Source organism: Rhinolophus sinicus, linkage group LG09 (genome assembly GCF_036562045.2).
Source record: "Rhinolophus sinicus isolate RSC01 linkage group LG09, ASM3656204v1, whole genome shotgun sequence".
Taxonomy (NCBI): Eukaryota; Metazoa; Chordata; class Mammalia; order Chiroptera; family Rhinolophidae; genus Rhinolophus; species Rhinolophus sinicus.
Genome location: NC_133758.1, coordinates 102,985,866 through 102,999,609, shown reverse-complemented (window position 1 = coordinate 102,999,609; position 13,744 = coordinate 102,985,866). Strand labels below are relative to the sequence as shown.

The 13,744-nt window shown below is 56.6% G+C and overlaps 1 protein-coding gene across 1 annotated transcript; it reads right to left on the bottom strand.

Moving 5' to 3' along the window:
* Positions 1-206: 206 nt before the first annotated feature.
* On the bottom strand, positions 207-5,825 carry EVX1 (even-skipped homeobox 1). The gene is made up of 3 exons (XM_019726232.2): positions 4,842-5,825; positions 3,013-3,260; positions 207-2,378 (listed from the first exon to the last, which is right to left on the bottom strand). Exons 1-3 carry the CDS (start codon positions 5,266-5,268, stop codon positions 1,836-1,838), a joined length of 1,218 nt encoding a protein of 405 aa, XP_019581791.2. The 5' UTR covers positions 5,269-5,825; the 3' UTR covers positions 207-1,835.
* Between the last annotated feature and the right edge of the window lie 7,919 nt (positions 5,826-13,744).

Below are 13,744 nucleotides of genomic sequence, written 5' to 3'. Positions count from 1 at the left end.
CTTCCCCTTTCCTCTCCACCATGAGTTGGGGTAGAGGTGGGATCCACCCAGACCATAGTCCAGGGTCACCTTTCCTCAAAGGGCTGGAGCAACTGGAGAAGGAAGCATCACAGGGCTTAGCCCCAGGTGGGTCAGTGCTCTGCAGGGCCAGTTTAGTCGCTGAAGGCTCCTCGTGTGCACACAACTAACGAAACTTGCACTTCAGGGCAGCTTGGAGCCTGCCTTCTCCACCTCTCTGCAATGTCTGTTTGGAGCCTGCTAATGTGGAACAGAGGCTTGGGAGACTCTGTCTGTGGATCCAGGTTTTGGTTCCTTCCCTACCCAAGCCTATGGTGGCTGAACTAACAACATAAGAAGAGTCAGTGTACTGCTTGCTGCCCCCCAAATTAAAATGCTAAAATGAGAATCATGTCTAGCTTTTATTGCAATATGGTTAACAAATTGAAACAGCAAATTCTTTGGGCTTCAAAGGAAAACCAAACCAAATTCATTCAGGAAGAACCACTCCTTCCCAGTCAGGGTGAAGCTTGCAATGGCGGAGGGTGGGGTGGGGGTACACATTCTCCTATTCCTCAAAAACTGGCTGCAAGAATGAGTGTGGGAGTGAGAGTTTGGGAGTGGCTCCCAAACAAACCCTAGTGAAGGGGAGAGACCCTTTCCCCAGAAGGTTCCCACTAGTATCTGAAAGTCTAGCTCCAATGGCAACTTGGCAGGAAACTGAGAGGAAAAAGAATGTAAAATGCCCAGTGCTAAAGGAAGGGCCAGAAAGCTCCTGGTGAAGGGAAGGAAGGTAGGCAAAGGCAGGAAATCGCCTCTAATTTGCCACCAGACACTGAGAGAAGGAGAGGAGGTCCTGTCTGCTCTCTAAGCTCTTCCCTGGGCGCCTTGTTAATAGCTCAGCTCTGGGCTCTGCGACTGGCTGCATGGTGATCATTATTGTACATTCAACATTCAAAAGCCCTCCTCACATACATCACTTGCTAATCACGGTGTGTTTAGGGCACGGGGAGAAGAGGCTTGGTAGAAGCCGCCAAGGAGCCCTGAGGGTCTGCAGCCTCCCTGCAAACGTTAACAAAATGTGGAGGTGGGGTGGGGGCGGGAGTGGAGAGGCTGGAGTTGCATGTTGAGAGATATCAAGAAGCTAGGAGAGAGGAAAGAGATCAGGTGCTAGTAGACGGCAGAACCAGAAGATGTAGTGAAAGGGCGGCTCCAAAAAAGCCAGAGAGCCCCCCAGGTTTCCATTGGAGGGCCAGGATTCTCCGTGGTAGTAAATCATCTCTCTCACTCGCTCCCCTCGATGGCTGGTGCATCGCCATCCACAAGCCCCTTGCCATACCTTGGAAAAGCTGGCAAAGATTAATCTCTACCTGCTCTGCATACACAGCATTTTGTTTAGAGAAACAGCAATTTCCCTTTCCAATGCTTGGGCTTGACTTTGGCGGGGGGAGGGGTCCCGGGTAAGGAAAGAGTATGAAGTGTGTGTGTGTGGGGGGGGGATTGCTGAGGGGCTGGATGTTGGTTGCTGTTGCTGCTAAGTTTGTTTAGCTTTGGAACCACGGCCTCAACACGCATAGGGGACAGTGGGTCCGGTGAAGAACAGCAAAGAGCCGCCCCAGAGGCAGGTCTCCCAGCCTCTGCCTCCCCATCCCCACTCCTGCTGCCCAAATGCGCCAGCCATGCTTCCCGGGCATCCCCATCCCCGAGGCCCAGTCCCGCTGGTCCTTTGCAGCCTTCTACTTTCCCCTCGGTGCCCTGGGGGCGGGGAGGGGCGCTGGCTGAGTCCCCTGGGAGGCCCCCCACGGGCGTCCTGGAGCCGGCAGCCCGCGGGCGGCCCCTTATCTTGTGAGGGGCACCTCCTCTCTCTGGTCCAGCGCCACAGAGGAGGCCTTGCTGAGCACGGAGGGCGCGAAGGTGAGGAAGGAGTCCGAGCGGGAGGTGGAGGCACAGGTGAAGTCCGAGGCGGCGGCGGCGGCGCGGGGCGCCAGCCCGTTGGCCGGGCCACTGTGGCAGGCGAGGCAGGCGCAGGGGCCGCCAGCTGAGGCGCCCAGTCCGTGCGAAGGGCCCGGGTAGAGAGGCGGGTGGCGGAAGGCGCACAGCAGTTCGGGCCGCGGGTAGGGCTGCGACAGCACGCGGAAGGTGTCCAGCGGGCGCAGCGGGCCGCTGAAGGGCGAGGCGGCGGCGGACGCTGCGGACGCGGCGCCCAGGCCCACGGGCGAGTAGTAGGGCAGGGGCAGGTGCGACGGGAAAGGATAGGGCAGGCCACCCGTGGCCGCCGCGTGGCTCATCATGTATGTGTAGAAGGCAGGGTCGGCCGGGTGCGGCCATGTCATAGCCAGACGCTGCCGCTTGTCCTTCATGCGCCGGTTCTGGAACCACACCTGGGGGGAGAGGCGCAGGCTGGGTGGCCGCTCTCTGCCCCCTGCGCAGAGCCCAAAGGTCCTGCCCCACTGCAGGGGATGATGCCCGCAGCGAGAAGAAGAGCCAAAGCAGAGAGCCTCTGGGCGGGGGCTAATTCCACCCCCACAACCTGCAGCTGCAATCCCTCCCTCCAGGAGAGGTTCAGCGAGTACCTCCACTTTCTGTCCCTCCTCCCGTTCCCCCACAGAATCCCCGAACTGCCAGAACCGGTGTGAGTGCACAAGAGGTGCGGGACTAAGGACTCCACGGATCTGAGGCAGCAGGCAGCGCTTCGCCAGAAACACCTCCCCTTCCAGCCTCTCCCTTGGGGCGCTTCCTTGTCACTCGTAGAGGCACCCCATCCCCTCTGTTTATTTGGCTAGGAAAGGACAGAGTCAACCTCTTGTTGGCAGTGGCCGCCCAGAACTGTCGGGAGGGTAAATCTGCATGCACCTGGCGCCTGCCCCAGGCCTGGACACCTTCAGCCTAGCTGCCACGCGGGCAGGGACACCCCAGACCCCGATTCCTGGCTCACGCACGATTGGGTATTGAGAAGTGGTATTTACTTCCTGCTGAATGGGCGCACCGCCTCTCCCTGATCCTCAAAATTCATACCTTGATGGTGGTTTCTGGCAGGTTTAGGGCAGCGGCCAGCTCGCATCTCCGCGGCCTGGATACGTAGTTCTCCCTGTAGAATTCTTTCTCCAGCCGCGCAATCTGCTCCCGGGTGAAGGCGGTGCGATAACGGCGCATCTGGTCACTGGCGCTGCAGGCCAGGGTGCCCTGCGAGCCGCCACCGCCGTTGCTCTTGGGGGCCTCGCTGCCGCTGTTGGGACTGCTGGCCAGTGGCTCGGAGCCCGGCCCTGCGCGAGGAGCCCAGAGCACACGCACACACACAACACAACAGACACACAAACGCTGCTGATGTGGGGCTGTAGGCCCAGGGTGGAAAGGGACAGCCCCTCTCAGTAGCCTCAGTCACTGCCTCTGCTTGGGGTGTTGGGGACTTGAAGAACCCAGGAAGGGAGGACAGGGACTCACCATTGGGATGAGCGAATAGCAGCCATTAGGCCTCTCAGCGCTGCTGTTCGTAGGGTCTCTTAGGCCTGCTGGGTACAGAAGCCCAGCCACCCTAGCCACTTGCCCAGGGGCACAAGTGAGATGCAGCCCCTCTGAGCTTTGTGCCCACCTTTGCCAGGAGTGGGCAAAGATGTGCATATCTGACAGGCAAGTGAGTTGAGATACACCTTTGCACTGGAGTGATGTGAACTCTGAGTCTTAGCGGACTGTGGTACGCTGTGCACAACCTGTTTCTTTGCTTTTGTGTGTGCCAAGCTGCCAGGACAGGTGTGAGAATGTGTACTAGGTTGCATGTGCTGTAGGATGGCATAGGAGTATGTATGAGTACCCTATTACCTTAGAATATTTGGGTGGAGTATGGGTTGTTCTGAGAGCATGCTATGGTTGGAGAGTCTGGGTCCAGTGGATAAGATAATGGATAGATTTGAGTGTTCAACAAGGTGTTGGCTGCCAAGGCCAGGGGACGGTTTTTCTTCCATACTAGGCTCTTCCCACCCAACCCACAGCTTTGTGGAGGAGTGTCTGCTGGTGGGCTCTCCCTCCTAGCTTTCCACCCTCCCAGGGAGACTCCCGTCCTAGCCATTCACCACCACCCCACAATAGCCTCTGGTCTGGAAGGGGGTCTCCCTTTAAGTCAGTGTGACAGCAACCCCCCCCCCTTGGGGCCTAACCCGGGGAAGGGTGGAGCTCCTGCCCCCTGCAGCTCCTTTTCCTTTGGGTGGAGAAGTGGGACTGCGAAGGGAAGGAGAAGGGGGGAGGGCCTGAGCTCTGCCTTTTCAAATGCAACCGGAGACCAAAGGCAATTAGATCATTGGGACCATTTCCGACCTGGCGCCACCGAGCCCGGGAAGTGACAAGGTAATTTGGACCTCTGACCGACGTGCAAACTGGTCGGAGGGCCTCAGCACCCAGGCGGCCCGGGTCAGCAGCGATTTTACGGTTTTTTTATGGACTCCCGGCTTCCGCGCCTGGATGCGCCTTCCACCCCGTCAGCCACAAACTGCCCTGATCCGCGTTTGATCTCACCCACCCCGGGGGAAGGTATCTTCCAGGCGCAGTTGAAGTAGTACCACAAAACTCTGGGGATTGGGGTGCACTTTGAATCCTCCTTAAGCCCACGACTTGCGTCTCCCTTCTCCTCACCCCCAAAGCACAGCTGTCACCCTCAGTCCTGCCAATGCCAGAGCACAGAAGGAGACCCCCGCTCAGGGCGCAGATAGCAGCTGAGAGTTGCTTAGGTGGGTTCCCCCCTGCCCCCCCAGCTATCCTGCCCTGAGGGAAAGGAGTGTCTTCCTCCCCTCCAGAACAGAAGTGGAAAGTGGGCGCGGTGGGAGGCCGGGGGAGCGGAGGGGCGCGGTGGCTACCTTTGCTGTGCTGGTACTCGGCGTTCCCCGTGGCGCAGTCCGGGGTGCAGCTCACCTCGATTTCTTCATAGAAATCCGACTCGGTGTCCGAGCTGCTGGGTTGCCCCTGGACCGAGAGGCTGTCGACCGAGGGGGCCGGAGGCCCGGGGCCGAGCGCGGCAGCTCCGGCCGCCCGCGGCTCGGTGCCCGACCCCGCAGCGCTGCCTGATAGTCCGTCAACCGGCTCCTCCTCCAGGCCTCCCCCGCTGCGCTCCCGGGTGGCGGGAGGACCAGCCCGTGGGCTCAGGCAGCCACGGGGCACCATCTTCTCGGGCGGTTCTGGAAGCGGGCTGCCCACGGCTTCGGACAAATTGGAGACCCTCTTTCCAACCAGAGTGCCAAGCTGTCCTCCATCCAGAAACATAACCATGTCCTTTCGGCTCTCCATCCCGGGGCTCTCCGGAGGGAGGAGGGGGAAAGCCCCAAGTGAGCTCCTAGCTCCGGACTCCCTGGGTCCCCAGAGGTCCGACAGATTGGGGCTGCGGGAGGGAGAAACAGAAGCCAGGCGACTGGGTGGGCGCAGAGCGGCGGGAGCGCGTAGTCGACGGTGACGGCGGTGGTGGCGGTGGGGAGCTGGGGTCACCTTGTGATGCGAGCGCTCCTCTGTGCCGCACCGCCTCTGGGAGGAAGCCCCATTGCCCTCTTCTTTCTAAGCTGTCATCCTCCTGCTGCAATCGTCATTACAGTACCGCTGGTGACGCCACTCGGCGAGCGCTAGTGGATAAATAGAAACGTCTGCCACAGCGAAGATGAAAGGAGACCCGCAGCTAATGGCTCGGCAGTGATGCGCCAGGTGTGGGCCTCGCTCGAATGGGGAGGAGAGTGTGAAAACAGAGAGACACACACACTGAGAGAGGGAGACACCCTGGCAGAGGGGATGCAAATGGAATTCCGCGGAAAGAAAAGAGAGCTTAACGCGCACCGCGAGTTCCGCAGGGGCTGCGGGACTCGGTAATTGACTACGCTTTTGATTTTTTTATTGTTGTTTTCGCTTTTGTTTTCTTAACTTGGTGCCTTGATAAGAGAATCCATAACTGCATTTTAGGAGTGTGAAGGCCGACTCACAAGGCTCGCTTCTCCCGGCATTATTACAGCTGCCTGTTCCTGGCGAGCTAACCTCAAACCGGCTCCAGAGTCTTTTTACAAGCTACTGAAAAACATATCCCCCACCCCCAAGTTGTCTGGAGAGCTTGAGCTGGGATATCCTTTCCTCTTTCTTCCTCTTGCTATCCCCTACCCCCAGCTGTCTCCTTCCTCCTGGGAACCCAAAGAGAAGTTTGCTATTTTTCTTCCCCATAGGGCAAGAGATACATGTTTTAAAATGTTTTCTTTCAAGACTCGCTTTGGCTGCTGACTCAAAATGTTTGCTGATTTTTTTATTTTTATTTTTTTAATTTCCCTTCCCCTTCTAGGTGGCCTTAAGCTTTCCACAGCCGGGCTTGACCTCCAGGTGGCTATTTGTAGAAGAAATCGCTTTCCCATTTGCTCGGGCCTCGCCTGCACTTCAGGTATGTAGGGTGGGGAGAGGTTCTAAGAGTGGCCTTTTTTTTTTTCTTGCCCATATTTTAAAGCATTCGTTCAGAGTCAACGGATTCCCTTAAAAACAGGTTTTTCAAGTGAAGGAGCACTGACAAATTCATCCTCTACAGCAGCAGAACTGGAGGCCCCTGGCTGAGAGAAGGCACTGTTCTCACCAGAGATTTGGGACCGAGGTTCAGAGTGATTGAGCCTCTGCATTGAGGTTTGCAGAGGTTTGACTCACAGGGTTCTCCCCGGGTCCTGCCCAGGGGCTTCAGTTGTCTCTTCAGAGAGATGTTAACTAAAATGCCCTGAAAGAGCAAGTGACTGGGGGCTCTTCTGAATCTTTGAGGAATAGAAGGGGAAACTCCATGGCAGGGCTGGGGGCTGTGTTGTGCTTGATGTCTTTGGGAGCTGCTGCCTGCAGGTTCCCTCTCAGGTCTTCTTCCAGGGAAGGTGACCTAGAACCCTTAGGAAACTGACCCCTTACCAGCTCTGAGCAAGAGTGTCAGGGCCAGGCAGGTGGCTGGGTCTCTGGTCCCCAGTTTGCTGAGGGCTGGAGGCAGATCTATTCTCTGCACTGCGACCCCTAAACTCTCCTTTCCCCGTTTCCTCCTCAGACCTGTTAGCTCTAAGCCACAACGGGCTGCCTCTGCAGCCCCCTTCCTTCTCCATGTCCCAAGACAAAGCCCCGATTTCCAAGATTCTAAAGAAAAGTCCCTCTATCACTATTTTTTTTGTCTTCTTTCTATCTTCTACTTTTCTCTCCTCCTTTTTCTTTTTTTCTATTTTCTCCCTTTCCCCCTCACCCCAGTTTTTCTATCTGTGGGCTTATGGAGGTGGCGGAGGGAGCAAGGGATTCCAGGAGAGGGTAAAGTCCCCTTCTCACCCCTGCTTGTGACTTCTCCCTTTATTCGATAAGAAGATGCTCATTAACTTCACAGGATGTGGAGAGAAGCTGGAAGATAATGTCCACATAGGCTCCACTCCCTGGGACTCTCAAAGCTACGGTACCATCTGCTGAACACTGCTAGCCCCAAAATCCTGGGGTTATTTTACAGGTGAGAGGAGAGGTTGGGAACGGAGGGGATCAAATCTTAGAGCCTTTTGCTGAGGTTCAGAGTTGTGGGAAGATTCTGTCATGCCCTGCCCTTCCCAGCCAGTAGTCAGAGCCTGAGGGTCCTCTGGCTTGCTCTCTCTTCCTGTCAAAGCCGACCCCCCAGCGTCCGTGTTAGAGCTGCTCCGATCGCCCACCGTGGGTTGGGCCCTCCCAAGGCTAGGCCACCCTTTTCTCACAGCTGCCCCGCTGAGTTCACCTCGGAGGGCCCACGTCCTCAGAGGGACTCCCGGCTCCCCTGCCCCGCCCCCCACTTTGCATTCAATGGGAGTGCTCTGCATTTGATCCTCTTCTCTGGGTTTTCCCTGCGAGATGAAAGCTGGGTAAGATTGAGAGATCAAGAGGTGCCACTGGCTTCTCCTTCCTGGGTCTGGCACAACTGAGGCGGGCCTTTCCCTGGAGTCCTGGGGAGAAACGAGACTCAAGTCTTGGCACAGCCTCTCTGGGGAGGGGGTGGGGCTGCCTCCTCCGGAAGCTTCGTATCTGAAGCTTCTGGGATGCCCCCCACCCCCAGCACTACTCCCGCCCCATCCCTCTCCAGTGTCCTGCCTCCGTCGGGTCAAAGAAGCCTCAATTTCCCCGGATTTTAAGGCCTACGCATTCCCGGGGCAGGAGGGGGGAAAATTTATTTTTAACCAAATGTCACTTCTTCCCAAAGCATCCTTTTGTCAACATTACATGAAGAGAGGTCGGCTTTTTAACATGAGGAAGAAGAAAACAGGAAGGACTGGATAAAAACACTTTCTGTTTTTTTGATTGGGAGGGTATTTTAATAGCGTGGTTATCGTCGTATCGTGAAGGTTATTCCCAAAACGGCTGGAAGAGGAGGTAAATTTTTAGAGGGAGTGTCCCAGCAGCCGCCAGGCCTTGACAACCCAATAAAAGCGGAGAGGGGATGATAGCAGCCTAAATGGGGTCCAACCCAGGCCCCCACCTCTTCTCACCTCCCTCGGCCCCCCACTGCGGGCCTGCTGTCCCCTCCCCGCTGGGGCGACAGGCTTAGGTTTTGGCGGCTCCTCTGGGATTGAAATTCCCCGGACTTCAAAAGCTCGCGGCTCCGCTTCCTCCCTGGCTGGGCTTGGCCGGGGGGTGGGAACCCCTCCCCCGCTCCCCCACTCCGGGAGGCGACGCGGAGATAAGATGCGCTGGTTGTGTTAAATGGAATCGGAAGCCGGGCCTGGGCCACCAGAAGCGCTGATCCGCGGGAGCCGCTTCGCTTCCCAAGAAAACCCGGCTCGGGAGAGCGGCGGTGGGGGGTCAGGAATGCCTCAGTGGCCAGCGGATCCCCGCGGGTCCGATGGTCTGTGGCCCTGAGTACTTTCTCCAGCCAGATGTGGGCCTCCCAGAAGCGAGCAAGCGTCCCGCCGAAAGGAAGGGGCGAGGAGACGTGCGACAGAGAGAGGCATTGGGTTCCAGCAGCGGGTTTGGCTGCTTCGGTGCCAGCAAAATTTTGATCAGGAAAAAGATTGGTTTTGCTTTTCACTTTGATGAAACATAAGAACAAAGGGAACTTTCCTTTGAACAATACGTGTCGCCTGGCTATTGTGGACCTTGGTCTTGGGCCCTCGGTCATCTTCCAAGCGGGCTGTGGCCTTGGAAGCTCCCTGGAGGCTTGGTCTCCGCGGCAGGCATCGTGGGAGTGAGGGCACTTCTGGCGATGGGTTCCGTCTGGTCCCTGGCAGCTGGTGAAGCCCATCTGGGAACCCAGAGCTCAGAAGCACCAAGGTCCACTCGATCTCAAACGCCCGGAGTTCTGGCTTCCCCAGGTGTGAGATTTCTCCTGGACCACTTCCCACCCCCTCGCCCACACTGCAGAGGCAGATAGTTGGTGGCTGTGGCCACGCGTGCCTTCTGTGGGCACCACAGAAAGGTTTCTCCTTCAGGTAGATAGAACTTGCGGCTTCTGGAACTCTGGTTTGGACAAGCGCCCCCTTCTCTCTGCGGCGACTCTGGAGCAAAGGGCCAGGCTCCTGGGACAGGAAACTGGATGCTTTCCAGACCACCCCCCACCCCCATTGCCTCCTCAGGTCCTTGGAGTCAACCAGCCCTGCAGCTGTTCTTGTGTCTACATCTGTCAGCCTGGCTCCTGTAGTCCCAAGCCTGGCAGCTTCCCTGGCCTTTCCTGTGGGCTACGGCCTGGGCAGCCCATATCTTTATATCCATCACCTGCCCATCCTGGAGCTGGAGAACCGAGGGCAGGACTGGAGCCCTGAGAACCACCCCAAGTTCAAGGCTTGCCCTGCCTCAAGTCACCAACTTGAAGAACTCATGTTTCAGTCAGTGAGCAGTTCCACAACACCCAAGCCCCCAAAGGCCCAGGAATCCTCTCCCCCACCCTAGCAGAGATGGTATAGGTTTTTCCTTCACCACGACTGTCCTGAAATTTGCTTTCATTACAAAGTGCACTGATACCCATTTCTCATTTAATGTACATAACATTCTTTTAAAGGGCCTCAACAGGCTGAAATGCCTTTTTTTCTAGTGATGAGTGACCAATGGTCTTGACTCAAACGGCCAGGGCCGTGCTAAGTGTCAGACCCTGGACCAGTGCTTCTTCCAAGGCCTTGATCCCCCACTGGCCTGCAGCCTGCAGGGATGCCTCAACACCCAGCAGTGCCTTAATGTTCCAGCCAGCAATCCACAGAAATCCCAGCCCTTTCGAGGTGGGTCCAAGGGCCTTTCATAGAGTGTGCCCACCTGCCCTCAGGAGCAGAAGGTTCAGGACCTAGACACCTGGCCTTTCCTCACCCTGCTCCACCCATGATTTCCCAGGAGGGCAAAAAGGAACTCCATTTGGAAGTCTGGGGACCCCACATGATAAAAGAGTCACTGTTCTAAGCATTTCACCTGTCTTAGCCCTTTCCATCCTCACAACAGGCCTGAGGAATATATTATGAGTCATGCTTATTTTGCAGCTGAGAAATCTGAAGCACAGAGAGGAGGCTCTTATATAAATGACAGTCAGGACTTAACCCCCTCACCCCCCCACCCCCCGTCCTTCTAGTTTCAAGTCCACACTCAGAACCGGAGCTATTAGAAAGAACCAGGAATTGAATTCTGAGACTTTCCTTCCAAAAACTCCACTTATGGTTTTTGCCAAGGCCGTTTCTCCTCCTCCTCACTCTCAGATAATTCACAGGGATTGGGAGAAGCAGAGGGGAGGAGGTGCAGGCAACTAACCTCTGGCAACTCACTTTGGGCATGAAGGAGAGTAAAGAAAACAAAGGCCCCAAACCATTTGGAAAGTTGTCCTGGAGAAGACCTCCAGGTCTTGCCTTCTTTTAAGACAGGGCTCAGAGGCTGGGTGGGGATTATGCAAGGGCCTGCAGGGAGGCTAGAGCCACCTTAGGGATGTGGAGAAGGAGGGACTAACTGCTCTGCCCAAGCAGATGGGAAGAGTCTTCAGGGCCTGAGTTCCAAAATATCAGAAAGGTCACTGTAGCAGCTGATTCTGGAGACCCTAAATGACAAAGTCTAGTCCCTATTTGACCATCACTATCCACTGATGCCCTGAGCACCTATCTGAAAAGGCGCAAAACTCACCAGGGTTACCAACCCCAGGCATAATTGCTTGATCCCTTTGATGGGGGTGGGTATGGCTTTACCAAGGTGTTTTCCATTAGATGGAAGCTGCCTCCCCCAAACTGTCCTCCAGGATTGATTGGCCCAAAGGACAAAACAGGAGGGTCTGGCCAGGCCTCCTCACACTGCATCCTGACCTGAGCACATCCTCCTGGCTCTGCACCTGCCCCCTCCATTCAAACCCTAGGCCCTGGAGGTGCATCTTGGGGAAGAGAATCACATGATTGGGGTTTCTCTTGTAAAAAGCGAGACTGACCTTCCCTTGGGATAAAAGGGAGTATGGACTGCAGGGAATTAGCAGCTATCATGGAGTCCCATACACCATGGGTTCCTTTGCTGCATGGGGTGGGGCAGGAGGCGAATAGTTTTTCAATTTTGTTTTTAATAGATTTTGTCTGGGCACAAACACTTCCCAAGCTGCTGGACTACTCAAAAACCAGAGGAGGCTGACAGCCCTGCCTACTCTCCAGTGGAGAATTCTCCCCCATTGCTCCCCCAACTCCCCCCACCCCCGCACTGGAAGAGAGAACCCCTATTTCTGCGCCAGTCCGGGTGGTCCAGTCCAGTGATCTGGGACACCTATCTGGGTGGAGTCCTTACCAGGTGGGATCTCTCTTCGACTTAACTAGCCCTAAATGGCCCTAAATGTTCCCTCCTGGGTGCGGCTCTCTCTCTGTGTCTGTTTCTGTGTGCTCACTGACCCTATGTCTGTCTCTCCTGGTTCCTGGCCCATGGAGGAGGCTGCAGCCCCTTCCTCCCTCCCCACTCGGCCTCGCCGAGCCAGGAGACGCGGTGGCGCGGGGCTGAGATGGCGGAGTCAGTCTCCCGAGTGAGGGGTAGAAGAACCGCCCCCAGGTGAGGAAGTCCAGCCGGTTGGGCGGGCTAAAGCCGCTCCCTCCCGCAAAATGGAAAAAACCCTTGTGTGAGTTCTGGGAACTGATTTTTACAGAGCCCCCTCCTGACCCAAACTAGTCCCCTTCTCCCTACCAAGCATAACGGAGCCCCGCTGGGGTACAGTTCCTCCCGTCGTGCAGAAGGAAAACGGACTTTTAGGGAAGTTGAGGCATTTGCCCAGGGTCACATAGCTGGGAAGTGGCCAAGCTGGGATTTTAACCCAAATTGTCTGGCCTTGCAAAAGCCAGATTCTCTTTCTGATGTTAGCCATGTGCCTCCAGGGCTGAGGACTACGTTTCCTAACACCACAGACAGACGACCGCGGTGCCTAGGGTATGACTGAGAGTCCGGGACAGGGGCCACCCTTCTGATTGGTTTGGCGCTGCGGCTGCAGCCTCGGCAGCGGGTGTGCGACCAGCGGGAGACAGCTCGAGCTGTTAGCGTAAGTCTCAGAGGAGCTGGGCTCAGCGGGAAGGGTGGCAAAGAACTGAAAGGGCCGGAGGGCGCCGCGACGTGGAGGGACAGTGCGTTCCCCGCCCAGAAGTTTTGCCTTGAGTGAGTGAGGGTGGGGTACCGGCTATCAGGGGTTCGTTGTAGTGGAGGGAGAGCAGGACAGAGTGTCACCAGCCCAGGACTGGAGCGTGCTCAGGGGCTGGGCCCGGACCTGGAATCTCAGTCCCTTCCTCTCCCCGGCAGGGCTGTTCCAGGTGCGGCCCGGGGCTCCCTGAGCATCCCTTTGGGGCCTGGGAGCCGGTCGAATGCCCCGTCCTGTCCCTGCGGCCCCTCTCTGGGCCCTCCTCTCCTCCCGCCCCTTTCCGCTGCGGTGACAAAGCTCAGCTCACGAACTGCTGTCTTGGTGCGCCCCCCACTGCCGACCGCCAGAGGCGGAAGTCACGGCTCGTCCCAGCGTCCACGCTGGCTTCAATCCCGCCACTTTTCGGGGAGTGGCAGACCAAATCCCCATCCCCCCAGGGCAGCCGATCAGCCCTCGGTAGTGAGCCTCATCCGCCGGCATCTGAGCTGGACGCTGGGAGGGACGGGAGACAGGTCGGGGCCCCTTAGCCTTACCTTCTAGGGACGGGTATTAACTGTGTGAGGGTGAGGGACGGGAGGGAGCGAGCCGTTCCTTTGAGAGAGGGCTCGGAAGCCCCTCTCCTAACCTGTTGAGGCTGCCATAAGGAGGGTTGCATGGGTGGGGTGCTGTATAAATTCCCCTGGTCAGCCAGTCTGATCAATCACACCCTCAATACACCTGTCCACCCTGTTTGTTGTGGCACACGAAGCCCAGGCCTTGGGGAGCCCCTTGGACACCCCTGCCCCCGCAGTCCTCCAGCAATTCTTTCTTGAGCCTCACATAATTCGGAGGCCCATCTACAAACAGCACAATCTCGCTGGCAACTCTTCTCAGAGTCCCTTTGACAGTGTTTCTTGAAGTGTGGTCCCTGCATCACCTAGGAACTTGTTAGAATTGTAAGTTCTCACACTTACTGAATTAGAAACTGTGCGGGGTGGGGGCGCAATCTGTGTTTTAACAAACCCTCAGTGATTTGGGTGCACAGTCCAGTTTAAGAACTGCTGCCCTGTGGATTCATTCCATCACCCTGGTTTCTAAGTTCCCATGATTCTCCACTGTGCCTGTATCTTTTCTTTTCTTTAAACCTCTGGTGCAGAGCTTTATGCCTGTTACCCATGTTTATTCACCCAGGTTCTTTCCACTTCTGGCCTCCATGTATCTCTTTGTACACTAACATAT